This window comes from Diabrotica undecimpunctata, chromosome 6, assembly GCF_040954645.1.
Source record: "Diabrotica undecimpunctata isolate CICGRU chromosome 6, icDiaUnde3, whole genome shotgun sequence".
In the NCBI taxonomy this organism is placed as follows: domain Eukaryota; kingdom Metazoa; phylum Arthropoda; class Insecta; order Coleoptera; family Chrysomelidae; genus Diabrotica; species Diabrotica undecimpunctata.
Window position 1 is genome coordinate 73,033,631 of NC_092808.1, and position 24,154 is coordinate 73,057,784.

At 34.0% G+C, this 24,154-nt stretch overlaps 2 protein-coding genes and 2 long non-coding RNA genes across 5 annotated transcripts; 3 read left to right on the plus strand and 1 right to left on the minus strand.

The window, feature by feature from the left end:
- Positions 1–141: 141 nt before the first annotated feature.
- Positions 142–4,196, plus strand: LOC140444434 (uncharacterized). Its single transcript, XM_072536189.1, has 2 exons — positions 142–1,776; positions 2,150–4,196. The coding sequence occupies exons 1-2, from the start codon at positions 1,772–1,774 to the stop codon at positions 4,194–4,196; spliced, it is 2,052 nt and encodes a 683-aa protein (XP_072392290.1). The 5' UTR covers positions 142–1,771.
- Positions 4,197–7,919: 3,723 nt separating this feature from the next.
- LOC140443495 (uncharacterized) lies at positions 7,920–10,101 on the plus strand. The gene is made up of 3 exons (XR_011951215.1): positions 7,920–8,251; positions 8,352–8,596; positions 8,656–10,101. It is a non-coding gene; the product is annotated as an uncharacterized lncRNA (long non-coding RNA).
- Positions 10,102–10,575: 474 nt separating this feature from the next.
- On the plus strand, positions 10,576–15,613 carry LOC140443496 (uncharacterized). Its single transcript, XM_072534805.1, has 7 exons — positions 10,576–13,371; positions 13,580–13,812; positions 13,877–14,043; positions 14,093–14,200; positions 14,252–14,323; positions 14,381–14,627; positions 14,696–15,613. The coding sequence occupies exons 2-7, from the start codon at positions 13,580–13,582 to the stop codon at positions 14,700–14,702; spliced, it is 834 nt and encodes a 277-aa protein (XP_072390906.1). The 5' UTR covers positions 10,576–13,371; the 3' UTR covers positions 14,703–15,613.
- A 166-nt stretch (positions 15,614–15,779) lies between these two features.
- LOC140442682 (uncharacterized) lies at positions 15,780–17,586 on the minus strand. 2 transcript variants are annotated; one of them, XR_011951107.1, is made up of 3 exons: positions 17,133–17,586; positions 16,892–17,081; positions 15,780–16,629 (listed from the first exon to the last, which is right to left on the minus strand). It is a non-coding gene; the product is annotated as an uncharacterized lncRNA (long non-coding RNA). The 2 variants fall into 2 exon arrangements; XR_011951106.1 differs by having other exon boundaries at positions 15,780–16,836; positions 17,133–17,584.
- Between the last annotated feature and the right edge of the window lie 6,568 nt (positions 17,587–24,154).

The following is a 24,154-nucleotide window of genomic DNA, read 5'->3' on the forward strand; positions in this document are numbered from 1 at the left end:
ACTGAAAAAAACAATATATTTAAGCTTTTGTGGCATTTCAACTATTACGATATTAACCGGAGAATAAACCCACAGTTGTCGCAAAAACTGTGATTTCATTGCCCAAAGAGTTAATATAACAAAAGAATTAAAAATTACCTAATAAATACTGAGTAGTAAGTAATTACCGTTAGTCGTTTATTCGACTAATTATTGATATTGTACTATAGGTTGAAATAAACTCAAATGTAAGTATAAACGTTGTTAGGTTAGGTGTGGAATTTCATTATTCGGTAATTACTTACATTAGTGAGGATAGTCGGATTAGTCTGAAATTTGGACAGTGGATTATGTTTTATTTTTTATTCACTTTTCAATCTATACATTTTTTTACGCTGAGCTATAGTTTTTCTGTATTTCGTATTTAAAAAACTGATATTTTGACAAATTTCAAGATGCCGCCGCCATTACAGCTGCTGTCAATGATGTGCGTGTGCGTAGTACATACTTCTTGATCCAATGTTGCCACACTTTTTAAATATATTGTTTATTGTGAAAATATTATTTCTCAAGCTTCTCAAGTACAATAATAAAGGAATAATGATAATGAGTATTATTTCCGTTTTCTGTTTCTAAGGGATTCGTATAACTGTATTTCATTTATTATTCACTTATGTTATTACATGTAGATTATAGTTTATTTCGTTTTATGTTGTATTTAGTTGGGTGCATTAGTTATTAACTTCTTTATTAATTTACATAGTTAGATGTGATTATATTAATTAAGATTAGGTTTTAATTTGTTTTTTTTATTGGTACCCCATTTTGCTTATTTAAAATACGCCGTAGCGTGTTTAAATTCAACTTTCCAAAACGCGTGTGTTTTAAAGTTACCCTGGCAACATCAACAGTTTTAAATATTTAGCTGACCTGACAGGAGTACATAACTTGTAATGTCAAACAAATAATATAGGAATAAAATATTAGTAACAAATATTTCAAAAGCTTTATTTAAATATTTGGAAATCTTAATTGTCCCAATCTTTTAATCTTATACATACTTACCTACTTAATATACTATACTGATAACGAGTTTTGCAAAAATACTAGTCCAATTTCCGTTTTCCCATGCCGTTGCCATTAAACTGGTGAGTATTTCGTTTTATGTTGTATTTTGTTGGATGCATTAGTTATTAACTTCTTTTTTAATTTAAAGTTTTAGATGTGATTGGATTAGTTTAGATTAGGTTTTATTTTGTTATTTAATAGTCAATAATGATTTTTACAAAACACTAATTCTGCAACCTGACAACAGTGTTTAAAACTTAATTTCAATATATATACTCCACAAAAAGCAATATTAAGTCATATGTGGTACACTTTTATTAAAACTTAAAAATTTAATATATTTACTCCGCAAAAAAACAATATTAACTCATATGTAGTATACTCTTATTAAAACTTAAATTCAATATATTTACTCTTCAAAAAAAAATTTAGGTAATTACTCAGCAACTAGGAAATTTAGGAGTTATACCCATTTCAATTCAATACCCTACAATTCCTTTAGATAAAAAGTGGAACATCTATTAATGTGGCGAAAAGGCAAATAGAATGATGATACTTGTATAGGGTAGGTGGGGGCAAAAGTCCGCATGGGGTAAGAATCCGCACACGCTTTCTAGATGACAGAGCGAATATATTAACTTGATTCACACATGGATCGGTCAGTACCTTTCGAACAGCGCTGTAGATTATACACGTGTTTCGTGCGGCGGTAGTTAACGAAAATATGAGGTAAGTTTTAAATTTTGCTGTTCTAATCTAATTTTTTTATTCATTCTTTTGAAGATTGTATGTGTTAAACTATTTTTCTAAAAAGTCTTTTAACTAATTTATGTAAGCCGGTTTATTGCAAATAATGTTAAGACACAAAATCTTTAATTTGAGGTTAGTTTGTTCCAAACAAGCCTAGCTAAAATTAATAGTGAACTTTGGGGTAAAAGTCCGCATGTCGGAAGGGGCAAAGATCCGCATGCGGATTTTTGCCTCATTAAGGAAGTTTTTGTTTATTATCTAGAATTTTACTTATTTCATAAAGTTTTTTTTAGAAGTTTGTATAAATTACGTTTTTGTTTGTTTGTTTGTAAAAATTACGTTTTTGTTTTAGGACGTACAAGAGAAAAAATGAGAACCTAAGACCATTTACAGACGATGTTTTTATGCAGGCTAAACATTTAAAGGAAAGGGGTCTATCAACACGAGAAATAGGTAGAACTCTTGGCTATGATGAATCTACCATTCGAAAGAGGCTAAAAGCGGACAGAAGCGTTAATTTCTTGGGTAGATTTCGACCTGTATTTACTCCAGAACAGGAAAGGCAAATAGTGGACCATTGTAAAGCTTTAGACTTACGTTTCTATGGGCTCACCCTAAAATCGCTTCGTTTTCTGTCATATCAGTTTGCAGAACGAAATGGTATTCAGCATCAATTTTCTAAGCAATCAAAACTAGCAGGTAGAGATTGGACTAGAAATTTTATGAAACGAAACCGCCTTTCACTACGTACACCACGAAAAACCAGTGTAGCTAGGACCATGGGGTTCAACAAACATCAATTGACACAGTATTTTCAAAATTTAAAATCTGTCTTGGAGAAATATAAATTTCCAGCGAATAAAATCTACAACATGGATGAGACTGGTCTACAAACAGTGCCAAATAAATTACCTAAACATGTTGCTCCCACTGGAAAAAAAGAAGTAGCAAAAAATGTAGCTGCAGAGCAAGGAAGAACTGTGACAGCTGCATGTTCTATGAGTGCAACAGGACACTATGTTCCACCATTCTTTATTTTCGCACGCAAAAGACTAAATCCTCTTTTGATAAAGGACGCTCCAACTGGTTCTGTTTTGGCTGTAACTGATTCTGGATACATGAATTCCGTTAAGTTTCTTCAATTTTTGGAGCACTTTCGCAAATATACAAATCCTTCCGCTGAAAGCCCAGTGCTATTAATTTTGGATAACCACATATCCCATACCACTCTAGAAGCCATCACTTACGCAAAAAATAATAACATCCATTTGCTCAGCCTCCCACCTCATAGCAGCCATCGAACTCAACCACTGGACAGAAACTTTTTTAGGCCATTAAAAGCTTACTATGATGATTTGTGTGATAATTGGACCACATCTAATCCCGGTCAAGTAGTCACAGAATACCACGTCGCTGGATTATTTAAGCAGGCCTATGAGAAAACTGCTACTATAGAAAAAGCTGTTAATGGATTTAAAATGACAGGTATTTTCCCTTTAGATGAAAATATCTTTACTGAAGATTTTTTATCTTCTTCAGTAACTGAACAAGAGCAAGAAGAAGTAAATGATCTTGACCGAAATAATAAAGATACACAATTAAGAATTGTATTTGACGAAGACAAAAGTCAGGAAAATGACAAAGCAGAATTACTAAATAGTAAAGCAGAAGAAGCAAGTGGTGAAGCAGAAGAACGAAATGTTGAAAATCTACCAGATAGAGCTAGCATTTCAAGTAACCGGGAATCAAAACCCGAAAGCTCGAAAAATGAAATGTCTACTACGTTACCGTCAGATATCATTCCGTTGCCAAAACTAACAAAAAAGAGAAAACGAACAAGAAAAGGATTGAAATCTACAGTTCTGACATCTACTCCACATAAAGAGCAAATGGAAATCTCAGAGCTGGAGAAGAAATACAAAATAAACGAGAAAAAAAGGAAGGAAAGCATCAAGAAAAATAAAAATACAGTAAGAAAAGTATTTGAAGAAAAACAAAATATACTAAATAAAAAGGAATATGAATATTCTTCTGACTCGGACGCGCAAATATCACTTCATGATAGTAGCAGCAATTCAAGTTTTTCTGAAAGTGATGCTGATAATGAATTATCCGAATTAAGTCCAGGAGAGTTTGCTATAGTAAAAGTTTACGGCAAAACCAAGGACTCATTTCGAATGTATGTTATGCGAATTACTGTAATAGTAGATGAGGGTTACAGTGGTATTTATTATAGAAGGGCACCCAATACAATGCGTTTTTCAGAAACTGAAGAAGAGTTTTTTGTTAACAAGACAGACATTATAAGGAAACTTTCCAAGCCATTGCTAGGCAGTTCTGCTAGATTTAATGACTTTGTGAGCTTTTCAACCGATTTAAGTGATTTAATGTTGCACTAGTTGTAACCTAAAAAGTGTTTCAGCTTTTAAAAATTTCTTTTATTTTTTATCTTTTTGTGTTTAGGTCATATATTTACTTGTTTGTATGTTTATAAGTTTTTAGATCATGTTTTTTGACAAAATAAAGATTTTTATTTGATACGTTGTTAATTTTTATTTTTATAAAATTATTTTTATTCAAAGGGGGCAAAGATCCGCTATGCGGACTTTTGCCCCAATTAATGGGGCAAGAATCCGATTTGTAAAATATTGTACTTTCCGCTATAGTTTTTTTTCTTACAGCTGTTTAGCTGTTGTTTTATATTTAGAGCTAAGGGCATTAGTTATCCTAATGGCCTGACAAATTTAATATGTATACTGCAATCAAAAGTGTGGTAAATATTGCATATATATAAAGTGCGGACTTTTACCCCCACCTACCCTATATTTTGGTTCATTAATATTTATGTTATATTTACAAACTTTTCTTATTTGGCTTATAAACACACTTTCCTCTGTAAAATAATTAATTTTAATAAAACAAAAGCTACTAAAAATATATCATTTTATTTACAACATTTTACAAGTTTTATTTACAGTGCTATAAATGTAGTTAATACAATAAACTGATTTGGAAGAAGAATATATGAATAGTATGATTACAAAAAAAAAATAACATATACAGTCACAAAATAAGATAACAAATCAATTCAGAAAAAGTCACAAGGTATAATGGTATTAAGTTATCTAATGCATGCAGATAATGTAACACTAAACACAATACAAAAGCTGAAGTCGAAAGTATTACAAAGTTGGATCAGAATTATCACTTTTGAAGGGGAAAACTGATAGATTAAAAATTTGGAGCTTCTTTGAAGAGTTAGCTAATAGAAGAGTTCTGGGAGTAAAGCTGTTATAAGAGTAATTGAATCTATGAAAAGAATATAAAAAGTCTGCACATACCTAGTTGCAATATTGGAGAATAATAAACAAATATTTTGGAGAGAAGTTTGAAGCAGGTGCACAGGCTGTTGATAATTTTAAATAGAACTATTAAGTCTCTTTGATTTCTATATACCTCAAGAGAAGTTCAGTATACATTCTAATGCAACATATTCACAGTATACATGCATCCATACAATGGCATGACAGAAAATTAGACAGTCTTAAGTTTCAGTTTAGATGCAATGTAATAGGGGGACAAAACTGTAGACCAGTAAATGAAAAGGGATCTAACCATGGAGAAGGAGATCAAATAGCAGAGATGTAAGAAAAATCTTTGATGGTTCTCTTCACAAATCCAAGTAGCTTCATAGATTTCTGTATTGTTGTGGAAATGTGTGATTTATAGTTAGAGTCAAGGTTCACACCTAGATCCTTGGTTTCAAAAGTAGAATATATGGTTAAATTGTGTTTACTATATTCGAATATTATTGGGGGATGAGGAAGGTGCAAATGAAAACTATGACATTTTGACGCATCCAAATACCATTTTGTGTGCTCCACTTAGAGGCGATCAATATCCTTTTGCCGACTTCGGCCTGGCATTTGTTTATTTTAAAGCATTTTAAATCGTCAGTAAATATATAGTAAATTTTCACTTACTTGGAAACAACATATTAGATAGTTGACAATTAGATTAAACATTACACACAATTATCATCTAAATAAGGAAAGCTATATAGTGCCTGAAAGAAAGACTTTGATATGTAAGTAATAAAACCATCAACGAATTGAAACAATAATTACATCTATAGGCATGATAACAACAGAACTAAAAAACCAGAAACAGAGAGGAATAACACCAGCTTTCAGAACAAACAATTACTTAAGCAAATATAATAAGCACCATGGCCAACATAAAAAACATTTATACAGTGGGGTATAACAAACTTAATCAAAAACCCAACATACAATATTACATCTGTTAAACTGGTAGAACCTTAAACAAATGTATACCAGAACACAAAAGAGCTTTCAACAACAAAAAACAGAGTCTACATGCACACTTCACCTTTTATATCATAATAATTCATTTAGTGAACAATTTCAAATCCTTATATTAAGAAATTTATGAACCCTCACACTGCACCATAGTGAAAAAAAAGGACCCTTCTGGCTGTATATCTTTTTAACTCTATATACACACAAAATTAAAATCTAAGTATATATCTACACATTTCTTTAAAAAAAACCTTAATTTGTGTTAGTTAGAGGTGAGAATCACTATACGATTCACGCAGCCTTGTTGACTGATATCGTATATTACAGCAGTGTGCATCAAATGCCGATTCACACAAAAACAAGTCCATATGATTCATGCGACCGTGTTTATCAATGTAATATCGTTTATTACAATTATATGTCCATTTCCACAATATAGGCCATTTTACAGAAAAATACAATTTTGCTCTAAATGAATATTATTTATTTCCAACTGTTAGCCCGTAGGTGTTTGTTGATTTCACTGTGTACTCTGTGCAATTCTTTATACTGTGAAAATGAGTTAAAAAAAAAACAAGAGAAACTAAATAGTGTAATGAAAACAATATTTTTTTAATATATAAAGTTTTTGTTAATTTCTTATTAAAATAACAATGTATTTAAATAATAGTTTTCGTTAAAAAATAAATATATAATAGTTGACTTAAGTAGTTTTTATCAGTAACCCACTTTTCAGGCTGTGAGAATCAAACATTGGTTCACATATTTCAGAGGCCAAATATAGTTTCTGTTGCTTACAGCCGTCTACGTTTAAACTGCATTAATGATACTTTGATATGAGAGACCACAATTGCTTCTCAGAGCTTTCATAATTTGTGATGTGTGAGCATTACAAATGCGTGTGTATTCGATATTTGATTCTCGCGGCTGTAAAATCGTATTACCCGTGTATCACATTATGCTTCTCATGGCAGTGAGATGTATTAAAATATACAGATATAATTCTGAATGACCAATTTGAGACATACAGCTTTCCCCTCCTTTATTTATTCAGAGACTATAAAGTGTAAAACAGACATTTGTTTGTCAATTGAGAAAGACAAAATGCTGAAATAGCTGTAGTGGGAAGAAATTATAATAAAAGTTATAGAGATGTAGAAAACAAAAGTTTTCAGAGTTTTCTTTTTAGATAACATTAACTATAAGTAATGATCAATTTCGACGTAAACATTTTTAATAGCTAATATATGAAGTGAAAAGAAAGTATGAACAAAACATGAAAGAATGGAACCAAACAGTCATTAAATTGTAAAGATAAATAATGGATCACCTTTTTGTTATTAGGAAACAGCTGGAAAGGAATTAGAAATCCAATCAAGAAATACTTCTAAACAAGTTAAATAAATTCAATGGATATGTCCATATAATAAAGTAATATATGGCTGGAAGTAAAAACGTAAAAGCAAAACAAACAAACACCTAACCCTCAATTTTAGTACAGAAATGTCATGAATGACATTTCTCTCAACATGTTGGATGGAGGTAGCGATACATTTTTACGCTACCAAATTTGACAGGCCGCTCCGGAAGTAGCGGAGCGGTAGCGGTTTCATTTTGCAGACATTTACTCAACAGGGGGTAAACCCTGTGTCATGTTGATATCAATAGTCGCCAAAAAACAATACGTTGTCGTACTCTGTCTTCCATTTCAAGGTGTCAATTGTCGTTTTGTATCAACTTTTTGTAGCTTGTGGCCTCGCTTCTAGTCAACACCACAGTATAGACAACAACCAGTATTCCCACTCCGCTTTGGCGCGAAAGTTCGCGCATTTTACTCGCGCAGACAGCGACGCCATTTTCTCTGGACTCCGAAAAATTTGACGGCTCTCATTGGTCATTGGCCATTGTCATTTGTCATAGATAAATAATATAGAGGCCATTGTATTTGTTTACTTTTTGTGTATTTATAGATACAAATAAACTTTATACATTTTTTATTTCGCAATTACGTTGTATAAGTACGTCGATATGTACAAAAATAAAAACAAAAAGCCTTGCCACACTTGTGCAGCTACAAAGTGTTGTAATAATTCTAGGAAAAGTATTGTTTTCTTTCCAAAAGATGTTAATAGGTGAGTGTTAAATTAGGATTAAAATTGTGTATTACAGATGTTAAGATGTTATATTATTTATTAACGTTTCATCGTGTATTAAAAAAATGTTTGTATTTAGGCAAAAATTTGGTTAATGGCATGTGGACGAGAAGATTTATTGAATAAGGCAGAACGTTTACATAGAAGTCATCGTCTTTATGGTACTCATTTCGACAATAAGATGTTTCTGAATGATATGAGAAATCGATTACAACCTTCTGCAGTTCTCACAAACTTTCCTTTAACAGAGGGCTCATCAACTTTTGATCATACTTATTCTGCAGTAGTCCAAAACATGTCTTCCAAGATGTCCTATTAATGAAGGTAAATAAAATAAATAATTAAGATGTAACACATATGTAAGCTTTCTCTTTTTCTTTTAGAAGTAGTGAAAAGTTCAGCTATGGATATAGAGAAAAATGTTAGTATTAAACATAAACCATCCACTATAACTACTTCAGGATATTACTATTACTCCTGGTAAAAACAACATATTCCATGGAGAACCTGAACATGTAACTACACTTCCAGTATAGTACATCCACTAATAATTTTCCAACATAAACATGTCTGATTCTGGTATCAAAGAGACCGCCTTTCAAATCAAGGTTGTCAGACATATTTCCTAAAATTCCTAAGGTTATATTTAAAAAATATTCTCTATCCGCTATTATTCAATTGCTAGTCAAAGAACGACACTCTTAAAAAATGATATGAACATATTCCCAAAAAATATATCTATAAATTAATTAACTAGGTACTAATATTTCCATGGACTCTTCACTAATGAATTAAAGCAACCGTGAACGTTTATATATTACTTATGCTCTAAGTAATTTTCGAATATCGGCAACATTGTAGTCTGGAGAGAATTTGAACATTCGATCTATCTTGACGTTGCCATGTTGGTGAATTTAGCGGTAATACTCTTATAGATATAATGATCGACTTTTAAGAAATCAGACATCTTTTAAGAATCCAAGTTCTCAAAAACGGTTACAAGAATTGTATTATTTTTTTCCAAATTTCATTGATTTTATACCTTACCTGGAAACATGAAAAATTGCAGATATATTAATATGTTATATTAAAGTTACATTCAGTAATTTTAAAGTCATGCATTATGACAACAGCGCATCGCAAAGCGATAAATCGTAATCAACACCTGTGTGTCTGGCTCGGTGACACCATAAAATATTCCTATTTGGAAGCAGATATCACAGGCGGAGTATGTATGGAGTTTATAAGGTAAGTAATATTATATTTTTCTAGAATGGCATTTTGGAGACCGTTTGAAACGAATGATCAAGATGCATCAACTTCTGTGTTATCAATAAATAATGAAAATGATTTTAATGACAGCCCGGAATTAAAAAATAAAGATTTGCACGTACAATCCCAAAGAATAGTTTTAAATATGTATGAGTGTTTAAAAAAAGAAAATATTGGGATGGCTGATAATGCAATTGTTTCGAGAATTCATATATTAACAAAAATCGGGTATAAGACGATATATACAATTATTAAATTAGGCACTGTTACAGATCATTCCTTAAAACGAAAGCGACCAAATAAAAAATTGGGTAGGATTGACACTGCTGCAAAAGACGTTATTCAGCGAACAGTTTACAATTTTACAGGCACACTGACGATTCTTTTCAGTCCTTCTAATTAATTTCTTTACAGCTATCGCGATGCATCTTGAACACTAGTATTCATTATTATACAGTGTGTCGCATTTAAGATGAAGACAACTCTATATATCAGCTACTAAAATACATACAGATTTGACATTTTGCACAGTCATACATGTTGTTAGTGCACATTTTTTTAAGATAGTCATCTGAAATTTAAATTTTAAACGCGGCTTACTGCGAATCCACAAACAGGGTAAATTTTCGATATTTTGCTTCGCGTTAGAGAAATCGGAAAAACTTATTTGGAAAAGTTGTTCCACTTATTGTAAACGCACATACCAAATTTCATGACAAAATTCGCAATTTTAGTTTTTCAGTATTATTTGTAATCTCGATCCTAAATCTACAATTGGCTGTCTAAAGATGCATCTCGGGACAGCCAACTGTCCGTTTTAGAATCCTGACTACAATTGAAGAGCTTATTTCCAAAGTGTCTTACATCCATATAATGAAATCCATGAAATTACAGATTTTCATACAAATTTAACATACAAATTATACAATTTTACAATTTTCATATGCACTTTTAAATGGTAAATAAGAAGTTGTTTTGGTACATATAACTTTATTCTAGACTTGAAGAAATCTATAAAGTTTAAAAAAAGAAAATTTAAAAAATCGAAATTTTGGATTTAAGACACTGGAAATAAGCTCTTCAATTAATGAAAAAAGTAAAAGTGCGAATTTTGACATAAAACTTTGTTATGTGGGGTTAAAATAATATTTGGAACATCTTTTCCAAATAACTTTTTCAGATATCTCTAACTCGAAGCAAAATATTGAAGATTCACCCTGTTTGTGCATTAACAGTAGGCCGTGTTTAAAAATTAAATTTCAGTTGACTATCTTAATTGCTGGATAGACAATGTTTTAAAATTTTCTGACAGAATGAGCCATTATTTACAGATAATTGTAAAAAAATATTATGGTTTATGTAAAAACTAAATAATAAGTCCAATATTCTTATAAATCACTAAAATTAACAAGCTTTAATTTGAAAGAATTAATTTGTTATTTATTCGGTGTTGTGAGCCCGCTCCCATTTGAAAAAAAAAACTGATTCTGTCCTTTGAAGAGTCCTATTCAAAAATGCCCCGTTTAAACAAATCGAAGGTTGAAGGGTGCCGGACATTTTTGCCGGAAACAATTCAAATTCAAAAGATCACCTTTTTCTGCTACGGAAAATATTGCTCCGATTTCTCACCAAAATCAATGTTGATACTTTAGTTTAGATACTCTTGAATCTCAAAAATACTCATTTACATATTTTTCAAGCCTCGAAAATGCATATTAGGTATCGCATTTTTCGGATTTTAAATCGCTTATATCTCCAAAACTATTAACTTTTGAGAAAAATGACATAGATCTTATTTAGAGTCACCCAAAAACCTAAAAAATATTTTTTGGAGCACAAAAGGTGATATTTTGAATTTGTTTAAAAAATTGTTTAAACAATTTCTGCCCAAAAATTGAGAAATTTTCCTGAATATAATTATGTAAAAATTAATAAAAATTATATGATTTTTCTTGAAATATGCGTTTGATAACTGATCCCTTTTCTTAATTTCCACGCCAATGGTCGGCACCGACATCAAAGAACCTCAAAAGCCGACGCTTGGCAAATTGACAATGGAAAAAGTATAACACCAAGTTCAACTCAAGTGTCACAACAATTATCAATAAATACTCCCCGAAAAAATGTATTATGAAGTACAGTTATACAATTAAGGAAGAAAAACCATTATTTAAAAAATAAACTTCAGAAGTTACAGTCTACAGAAAAGAAGTATATTGACAATTGAAAAATTGAAATTTTATAACCTATTTGTGTGGATATTTAATAAAAAAATGTTTAAGAATTCCATAGTTGTGAAATATGTGGCATATACTCAAAAAGTGTAACCAATTTGTGAGATACTATTGTATATTCATATTTAACGGATATGAAAATAGAACTGGTGAGACATATGGTAATCTAAAAATGCCTACTGGTGATTTTATTAACTTTATTAGTATACTTGACTGTCTCTTTCACAAGAATTTTGACATATTAGCTGTACAGCCGAATATTATTAAAACATATGTTTCTCTATTTAGTACAATAAATTTTAGCCACCCTTGTGAACAATTTCCACTAAAATATTGTAGAACTTTATTTAGCTGTGTACGTTTGTACTATTCATTAAAATTCATGAAGAGAAATTTGAAACTGAAAAACATGAAAATATAACCAAAAGAAAAAATAATAAATTGATTATTTGGAAACATCAATAAAACATTATTTACTTGTTTATAACAATATAATAAGTCAAAATACTCTTTTTTATTACAATGAACAGATAATATCAATCAATAATTAATATACCCATTTAGGGGTTTTCTTCACATTATCTTATGTTTTTAGTGAGATATAACTAAAATATCTGATCATATTCCATAAAAATGTATTAGAGTGTTTCTTCTAATTAATTAATAATTAATTATATTGACATTAATCAAGATCAAGTAAACAAAAATGTAAAATATCATTCAAAATCACATTTGAACAAAAGCAATTAATTATAGAATAATCCATACTCCTAAATTGCTTTAGCTAATTTCTTTTCATATTCCTTCCCGTTCACTTCTTCAGAATTTACATTTCCATATATCTCATCGCAGAACTAATTATGGTTCAAATATAGGTATGATCTGACTTCTCATACATGCAAACCAGTGCTCATGAGATATAATTTGTTTAACTTCTGAAATTTTAAACTACAAAATGATACTTTGTAAACTTAATGTGTACTTGTTTTATACATGTATATTTGATTTTTATCTGTAATTGTATTTATCTACAATGTATTTTTGTCTAATTTTGACAGTGGGTCTGTCACCTTTGTTATTATTAAATAAACAAATAAATGTAATATCTAATGCAACATGTAATAATAAATGAAGTTCATTTAAAAATTTATTTTTCATTTCCACAAATACATTCTAACCATTAACAGGATGACGCTACTTTTAGCACTTTGTATGATTCCGTTAGACGTCTAAGCCCCGTATTTATAGTCGGTACTCAAGCCCGTGCTTGAGCATGTGCTCCGCCAAGTCGAACTTACGTCAAAGTCATGCTCAAGTATTTGTTGTGTTCTATAAACGATACTTCGGGTATTCTCGTACAAGGTTGATCTCAAGCACGAAAAATTAGTACAGTAAAAGTAAGTTTCGAATAAATATCGAATAAAAAGAAGATTCTGTCAATTTTATCATAATTGTGACTAAACTTTTAGCGCCAAATTTAGTTTATGCTTTGGCCCGCGCAAAGTTGGTTTATAGTATAGTATACTTACTGAAATTTTGTGTTTGGTATTAATATTTTGTGTTTGAAATTAATATTGGATTAACTATTTTAAGGTATGTAATATATTATAAAAAATATTTATTCTAGAGAATTAATTTCCATTTTGTTACTGTGTCTGAGGCATAATTTTAGATGTTCAATATATGCTTACATGTATATTTGTTTTTGGATATATTTATATGTGTGTAATGCGTTACAATCATTATAATTATATTGTCTGTATAAGCCGTACGCTAAATAAATTGGTTATCTAAATTTTAGATGAGTGGAAATGGCATGAAATATGCACCTTACTCAACAAAGGAAAAAGTTCTCCTAATCCAGCTGGTAACTGAAAACGGTGTGGTAGAGAATAAAAGGACAGACGGTGCTTCGACAATGGAGAAAAAGATGGCTTGGGAGTTAATAACAAGAAATTATAATTGCCAGCTTGAGGTCAACAACATCAGGACCAGCGACCAGCTTCGAAAATTGTGGAACAACCTAAAACAAAGGTAGAATACTTTTATTAGTTTAAGCAAATGCTTAAGTATTGACCAATAATTTTTTTTATCATAGGAAACGCAAAGAAACAACAGCACTGCGTCACAGCATGTTAGCTACAGGTGGTGGTCCCCTGATAAAGCCAGAGTGTGATGCAGTGCTGGAGTTAGTTGAAGAGGCTGGTCCCAATATAGACGTCAGCATCGACTGTTCTTTTGATAGCACAGCAGTCTTTGAAAAAGGTAAATGTACTAAATTTGTAACTGTGCTTTACTCATAGTATAATTGTAGGCCAAAAACAGTTCAACCAGCTGGGAAGCTCAATAGCAGGACCATCAGTAGCCTCTGACCCCCCTCACTTCTTTCCCACTACAGAGTTCAAAGAAATGGACTTGTTATGTAAGTATGATGTAATAATTTTGAGCAGTCTTCCTGTACACTTAATAATAGTTTCAGGTAATACTTGTAGTGTGACACCTGCTGTTCATACAGAAGAGGATGATGATGATGTGCTTCAAAGTGGTAAGTGTTTTAAATGTAGTTAAAGCCATATGTACTTAACAATAATATCAATTTTAGCAAACACTCCTACTTCTAGTAGGGCACTGGGTGCTATACCACAAATATTGTCTGAAAATAAACAACGGTCCAAGAAAATGAGGGATACCATCAGACAGCAAGACGAGATTCACAGGATGAAAATGAAGATTTTGGAAGAAGATATGCTGAGGGCAAAAGCCTTAAGAGAAGCAGCTGAGAAGGAGAGGCAGAGAGCTACTGATGAAGCTGAATTAGCTTCATTGAAGTTAATAGACTATAAAAAAGGGTAATTATAGATTTTATCATGTTTGACTTGTTACTAGAATTTGGCTATAATTAATTGTATATTTTCAGGCGCTAGAAGATCTTTTTCCTTTGTTGGGTACTCTGCATTTTTAGAGAGAATGTTAGGAATAAGCCACAATATATTTATTTACATATTTTATTTACTGATTTTTTTCAATCTATATGACCAGAGGGCTGTTATCATAGATACAAAATTGTGATTTATTTTCAGAAAATAAATCACAATTTTGTATTTTTGGTAACAATATCTGGTCATAGACATCAAAACATCAGTAACTATAACATATAAATAAACATTGTGGCTTATTCCCAACTGAAGATAGTGTTAACTCAGTCTTACACTGGCCTTTTCACTTTCGGAGCACTGAATGTCAGAGGAGGGTCTGTTTTAGCAGGTAGGCATTTGACGTAGAATCAGCGACGAGAGGGCGTTTTAAAGTACCTCGGGAACTATCGCCGGGACTACGAAGAATGAATCCTGCACTAAGGTCAGTCAGGCGGCGTACTGGACTGAGATGTCTTTTGAAGATTTCAGACCCCCCCTCTATAAAGACGAAAAAAAATTAAAAAAAAATATACTTTGTGTTGTAAAAACATTGGTTATTTTCTTTCTATTCTCCTTCCTGTTTATTTTATTTCTAGATAGTATTTAATGTAGATTTAAGGTTCTTAATATTTTAATTTCAGCTGGTAAGATATGGTTTTACCTTTTTATTTGTTGTATAGTCTTTTGTTTTTAGATTATGTATGTTTCTCTTTCAGTTTTTTTAAGTATTGATTGCTACATAGATCATATTTTTATGTTGTTTACTGAAAATTATTAAAATACTGAGTTTGCATAATTTTTAGTAAATTGCTGCCACTGCAATATATACATGTATATATACATATGTATATATATATATATATATATATATATATATATATATATATATAATTACATCATTTTTTTGTAATGTTCTAATTGTTTACAGTTTACTCCTGATGAAGCTATAAAATAAAATAATCTATTTTATATTGTATTTAATTATAACTGTATAATTTTTTAAATAAAGAATATTAATATTCTAAATTTGTATAATTTTTATTTGGTAAGGAAAGGTTTTATGAAAGGAATAAACACTTAATTAAAAGGAGGGAAACTCCTTGTACTCAGTAAAGACATACTTGCTTAAGTTGTCTGAGCATAGTGAGTGAAAAACCCTCATTTATTTTAAATTAAAACATAAAAAAATACATTTTTATAAATAAGACAAAAACATACTATATTTAACATAATATAAGTATTCAATAATGTATTCTCAAAATAAACAACTTTGAATTGAACTGAACAAAGATTAGATATAAGAAAGAAATAAAATAAAATATTGAAATTTTAAAAATAAAAAATTGGAAAAATAAATCATGAACAAAACGTGTAATCAAGCTAATGATAATCATTCTGACATTTTCAGAAATAAGATAAAACATACTACATCTAACATAATACAAATATTCAATAATGTATTATCAAACTAAACAAATGCCAATTGAAAAAAGCTTGTGTATAAGGAAGCAATGAAATAAACTATTGAAATTTTAAAAATAAAAAATTGGAAGAACAAATCATGAACAAAAAGTGTAATCAAGCTAATTATAATGATGCTGATATTTTGAGAAATAAGATAAAACATACTACAGCTAACATAATGCAAGTATTCAATAATGTATTCTCAAACTAAACAAACAAATGCCAATTGAACAAAGGTTAGATATAAGGAATACAATTAAATATTGAAATTTTAAAAATTAAAAGAACAAATCATGAATAAAAAGTGTTATCAAGCTAATGATGATGCTAACATATATCTACCTATAATAAGATAAGTATTCAATAATGTATTTTAATTCTTATGCAAAATATTGGTGAATAAAATGTCTCCTAAAATTTAAACCTCGTTCCACATCATTAACATTTCTATTTACTGGCACATCAATATTTTCTACAAAATCATCATCATTATTATTTTCTTGTAAACCTATATTATAAAGTACTGCTGTAGCACATATTATTGCAAGAGATGTATTTAATTTAGTTTGTAGACCTCGTTGAACACAAGGAAACCATCTTTTCCAGGTTCCAAATAGCCTTTCAACAACAATTCTTGTTCTTATATGTGCATTATTATACCTATTTTCTTGATCATTACCTAAAAAGAGATATCCATCAAATAACCTATTTTTTAGCCAATTATCAATAAATACCTGGCTGTAATACTGGAGTAAGTAGATAGTGTCTGCATGCATATCCACTGTCACCTATTAATAATCCTGGAATTTCACCTCTTTCCATTCTAACTCGTAATGCACTTTGATCAAATATCAAGCTGTCATGACTTGATCCGGGATGTCGAACAACAATATCCATAATCTCTCTTCTAGGACCTGAAACAACCTGCAATTTATTTATATAATGAGGGCCTGGATAAGAAAGATCAATCTATACCTGCACATTTAATGAAAAAAAGCCTTTTCTATTACGAAATACTTCCCCATTATTACCACCTGGATTAGATATCTTGATGTGGGTGCAATCAATACACCCAGAAACATTTGGAAAATAGGCAACCTCATAAAAACTTGTTATATTCCTCCTAAATTTTTGTCCAGTATGGGGAAACCCTCATATTCTTCAACTTCGTCATACATTTTTTATTGTAATGAGAAAAACAAAAAAAATATATTGGAAGCGAATCGGAAAACAAATTTAACAAATATAAACAACAAAAGTTAGGTTAGGATCCCGTGCTCAAGGCAGGTCGATCCGATGCTTGAGTACGAGCTGTCATTTCTGCGTACTCAAGCTCGATTTCGTACTTGAGAACGGTTTATAGAACACAAATTTCATTCAAGGTCGACCTCAAGCATCGACCGATACTTGAGCATCGACTATAAATATGGGCCTAACGTCTAATGTACATCAACAAGGATTGTAAGAAAAAACTCAAAGAAAAATTGTCCTATGAAGTACAGTTATAAAATTATGGAAGGAAAACCATTATTTAAATAAAAAATTCAGAAAACATTCTGTACATTCTACAGAAAAGAAATGTGTCGATAATGTGACAATTGAAGACTACATGGCACTTACATCTAAATTTTGTCCTTCGTTAAATTTAGCTAATTTCACAAATGTTCAAATTTTACAGTCTAGAAAAAAGGCAAGAGGTAGAAGATTCAGTAATCAGTTTAAACAGGATGTCTCTTAATGTACTTCAAGGGGCCAAAAGTTTTACAAAAATGTTTTGTGTAGCAAATTTTGTTTACCCAGCCCTAATATATTATTTAAAAATAATATACCAGACAGCTACTCAAAAAGTGTAACTAATTTGTCGGCTAAAACTGTATATCAATATGTTAATGTATATAAAAATAGAACCGGTGACACATTTGGTAATCTAAAAATCCCTACTGGTGATTCTGCTGACTTTATAAGTAGGTATACTTGACATTCTCTTTCAAAAGAATTTTGACATATTAGCTGTAAAGCCGAATATTATTAAAACATGTTTCTCGACTTAGTACCATAACTTTTAGTCGCCTTTTAAACAAAGTCCACTCAAATATTGTACAACTTTATTTAGCCGTGTACGTTTGTACTATTTATTAAAATTCAATAACAAATTTCCCTACTCAAAAATATGAAAACAAAACTAAAAGAAAAAATAATAAAATGATTATTTGGAAACATCAATAACACATTATTTAATCGTTTATATCGAAATAACAAGTCAAAATAGTCTATTACAATGAACAGGTAAGATCAATCACTAATCAATATACATATTTAGGAGTTTTGTTCACATCCTCTTGTGTTTTTAGTGAGATATAATTAAAATATATTAACTGATTTCAAACTCTGTATTTGAATTTTGAAATGAAACTTTGCATTTTATTCTACTTTATAACCATACAGCTTTAAAACTAGCATATTTATTAAAAACTGTTGCATAACTCTCCATTTGATTTTTTTTTTTGATAGTGTATAAGACAGTTCTGTAACAAATAGTTGTGAAACTTTAGAAAACAAAATCATAAATACAACGCAAAACAATTTTAGGTTTTTTTTTTAATTTCTCGAAGAATGAAAGAGTAGCAAGAAGAGTTTTGAAATTGGTTGAAATTAAAATCAATTTTGTTAAATAAATCAAAGTCGGCTCTGTCGCGTCCATATGTGCAGGGCCAGTCCTCGGTTTTCGTCCAGAAAATATGGCGTCAAGGTCACCGAATTTTGTCTAAAAAGATCAAAGGTACCGCGGTAGAGTGAGAATACTGGTTGTTATCTATACTGTGTCAACACCTTCAGACGTGTTGTTTTAGAGAGAGACAGACGTCGCTTGATAATTGGAGGCATTGGTTAGAAAGAGATAGAAGTAAAAACTTTAAAAATTTAGGTTAGAGTTAGAGTGGTTTGTTTATATGTAAACGTAAACATCTTATAACAACCTATATTAAAATTTCTGAAAAAAAGTTTTAATTTAAAAAAAAATGAAAGTGAGAGCAAACCACTGGGAGTTATTAATTAGTATGGCGGAAAAAAACCTCGAAATAATTACCAATAAATTTAACGGAGCCTCTAGCAAATCGAGAGGTCATGCTATGTGGCAAACTATTGCCAATCGTATATCTTTGGTTAAACGATACAATTCTTTAAACTGAAAATTTGTTAGTTCATTGAAAGGATCACTTTCATCTCTAAGTAAACGCCTATTAATGTTAAAGTTTCTTAATACTCTTAGCCTCTCCTCTTCCTCAAAAACTAAAACGTTCATATTGTTCACAGGCAACATAATCACTCAGTATACCTTACCTACTGAATAAACTACTTTTAAAATAAATTAAATTTCAAAATTTTTAGTAACACTAAGACGAAAATGTCACACTAAAATTATAAAGTCTAAAATTAAAAATGTTGCATTGTAATTGGATATAATTTTTTAATAAAAAGCGAGTAACCAATAACAATATAGTTTTACAGAGGGAATCTTGAATCTGTATATCTAGGTACCTTAACTATCGCCAATATTAGAAACACAAGTAACAATGAATGTTTTTGGAGTGAACAATAATATCTCGAAAATATCCGAAGCAAAAGCCACACTGGCACAGAGTACCAAAATAATGAGATGTAGTAATGAAAGTCGCAATGAAATATCCGTTTCTACATGTTGCAAGCAACATGACACAGGGTTCCAGAACAGTTGTGGAGCAGCTCCGCCTGCTGAACGCGCCCAATGAAGTTAGCACAGATGTCATAGAATGTTGGTATAGATATCATGAAACTAGCTTGTCAGTCAACACAGAACAGAATAGTCTGCCGAACAAAAGTGAGAGGGCAAATATTTATTCTATGGGACAGAAAGAGAGAAAATAAAGACAGAGGAAGAAGAGAAAAACAGGGGCGCCAACTATTTTTATAAATAAAAAAAAATAGTAAAAATTAAACTGAAGATAAAGAAATTAATAAATTAATAAACAAATTAAAATGAAATAATTATTTAAATATAAATTAATAGAGATGTGACGTTTATAACGTTACAACACATACACATACACACACACACGCACACACGCACGCACACATACACTCTTCACCTCTCGACTCCTACCCATTAGTCGCCCCTTACGACAGGCATGTCCTTCTTGCCACCGCTGTTTTCTTATCTATGCGAGCCGAAGGGACACACACACAAACATACACACACACACACTCACACACACACACACGAACACACACGCACACACACATACACTCACACACACACACGCACACACACATACACTCTTCACCTCTCGACTCCTACCTATTAGTCGCCCCTTACAAGAGGCAGGGCCTTCTTGCCTCGGCCGTATTCTTATCTCTGCAAGCCAAACGGACACACACACATACTCACACACGCACACACAGACGCACACACGCATACACACATACACTCTTCACCTCTCGTCTCCTACCCATTAGTCACCTCTTACGACAGGCATGGCCTTCTCGAAACCGCTGATTTCTTATCTCTGCGAGCCGAAGGGACACACATACACATACACACACACTCACACACACACGCACACACGCACGCACACATACACTCTTCAACTCGCGACTCCTACCCATTAGTTGCTCCTTACAGCAAGCATGGCCTTCTTGCCACGGCCGTATTCGTACCTCTGCGAGCAGAAGAGACACGCACACACACACACACACATACACATACACACACACACGCGCGCACACACACACATACACTTTTCACCTCTCGACTCCTACCCATTATTCTCCTCTTACGACAGGCAGAGCCTTCTTGCCACGGCCGTGTTCATATCTCTGCGAGCCGACCGGACACACACACACTGACACACACACACTCACACACACACTCACACACGTACGCACACACGTACGCACACACGCACACAAACACACACACATACACTCTTCACCTCTCGACTCCTACCCATTAGTCACCTCTTACGACAGGCATGGCATTCTTGCCACCGCTGTTTTCTTTTCTCTGCGAGCCGAAGGGACACACATACACACACACACTCACAGACACACACACGCTCGCACACACGCACACACACATACACTCACACACACACACACACACACACGCACACACGCACACACACATACACTCTTCACCTCTCGATTTCTACACATTAGTCGCCCCTTACAAGAGGCAGGGCCTTCTTGCCTTAGCCGTATTCTTATCTCTGCAAGCCTAACGGACACACACACATACACACACACTCACACACGCAAACACACACGCATACACACACACATACACTCTTCACCTCTCGACTCCTACCCATTAGCCGCTAACTACAACAAGCATGGCCTTCTTGTCACGGCCGTATTCTTATCTCTGCAAGCCGAACGGACACACACACTTATACACACACACTCACATACGCACAAACACACACACACGCACACACATATACACTCTTCACCTCTCGACTCCTACCCATTAGTCACCTCTTACGACAGGCCTGGCATTCTTGCCACCGCTGTTTTCTTTTCTCTGCGAGCCGAAGGGACACACATACACACACACACACACTCACAGACACACACACGCACGCACACACGCACACACACATACACTCACACACACACACACACACACACGCACACACACATACACTCTTCACCTCTCGATTCCTACCTATTAGTCGCTTCTTACAAGAGGCAGGGCCTTCTTGCCTTGGCCGTATTCTTATCTCTGCTAGCCTAACGGACACACACACATACACACACACACTCACACACGCAAACACACACGCACACACACACACACACACACATACACTCTTCACCTCTCGACTCCTACCCATTAGTCGCCTCTTACGTCAGGTAGGGCCTTCTTTCCTCGGCCGTGTTCTTATCTCTGCAAGCCAAACGGACACACACACATACTCACACACGCACACACACACGCACACACACATACACTCTTCACCCCTCGACTCCTACCTATTAGTCGCCCCTTACAAGAGGCAGGGCCTTCTTGCCTCGGCCGTATTCTTATCTCTGCAAGCCTAACGGACACACACACATACACACACACACACACTCACACACGCAAACACACACGCACACACACACACACACATACACTCTTCACCTTTCGACTCCTACCCAGTAGTCGCCACTTACGACAGGCAGGGCCTTCTTGCCCCGGCCGTATTCTTATCTCTGCAAGCTGAACGGACACACACAATCACACACACAAGCACGCACACACGCACACACACACGCGCACACACACACACAATTACACTCTTCACCTCTCGACTCCTACTCATTAGTCGCCTCTTACGACAAGCATGGCCTTCTTGCCACCGCTGTTTTCTTATCTCTGCGAGCCGAAGGGACACGCACATACACACACACTCACACACACACGCACGCACACATACACTTTTCACCTCTCGACTCCTACCCATTAGTCGCCCCTTACGACAGGCATGTCCTTCTTGCCACCGCTGTTTTCTTATCTCTGCGAGCCGAAGGGACACACACACATACTCACACACGCACACACACACGCACACACACATACACTCTTCACCCCTCGACTCCTACCTATTAGTCGCCCCTTACAAGAGGCAGGGCCTTCTTGCCTCGGCCGTATTCTTATCTCTGCAAGCCTAACGGACACACACACATACACACACACACACACTCACACACGCAAACACACACGCACACACACACACACATACACTCTTCACCTTTCGACTCCTACCCAGTAGTCGCCACTTACGACAGGCAGGGCCTTCTTGCCCCGGCCGTATTCTTATCTCTGCAAGCTGAACGGACACACACAATCACACACACAAGCACGCACACACGCACACACACACGCGCACACACACACACAATTACACTCTTCACCTCTCGACTCCTACCCATTAGTCGCCTCTTACGACAAGCATGGCCTTCTTGCCACCGCTGTTTTCTTATCTCTGCGAGCCGAAGGGACACGCACATACACACACACTCACACACACACGCACGCACACATACACTTTTCACCTCTCGACTCCTACCCATTAGTCGCCCCTTACGACAGGCATGTCCTTCTTGCCACCGCTGTTTTCTTATCTCTGCGAGCCGAAGGGACACACACACATACTCACACACGCACACACACACGCACACACACATACACTCTTCACCCCTCGACTCCTACCTATTAGTCGCCCCTTACAAGAGGCAGGGCCTTCTTGCCTCGGCCGTATTCTTATCTCTGCAAGCCTAACGGACACACACACATACACACACACACACACACTCACACACGCAAACACACACGCACACACACACACACACACACATACACTCTTCACCTTTCGACTCCTACCCAGTAGTCGCCACTTACGACAGGCAGGGCCTTCTTGCCCCGGCCGTATTCTTATCTCTGCAAGCTGAACGGACACACACAATCACACACACAAGCACGCACACACGCACACACACACGCGCACACACACACACAATTACACTCTTCACCTCTCGACTCCTACCCATTAGTCGCCTCTTACGACAAGCATGGCCTTCTTGCCACCGCTGTTTTCTTATCTCTGCGAGCCGAAGGGACACGCACATACACACACACTCACACACACACGCACGCACACATACACTTTTCACCTCTCGACTCCTACCCATTAGTCGCCCCTTACGACAGGCATGTCCTTCTTGCCACCGCTGTTTTCTTATCTCTGCGAGCCGAAGGGACACACATACACATACACACACACTCACACACACACGCACACACGCACGCACACATACACCCTTCACCTCTCGACTCCTACCCATTAGTCGCCCCTTACGACAGGCATGTCCTTCTTGCCACCGCTGTTTTCTTATCTCTGCGAGCCGAAGGGACACACACACAAACATACACACACACACTCACACACACACACACACACACGAACACACACGCACAC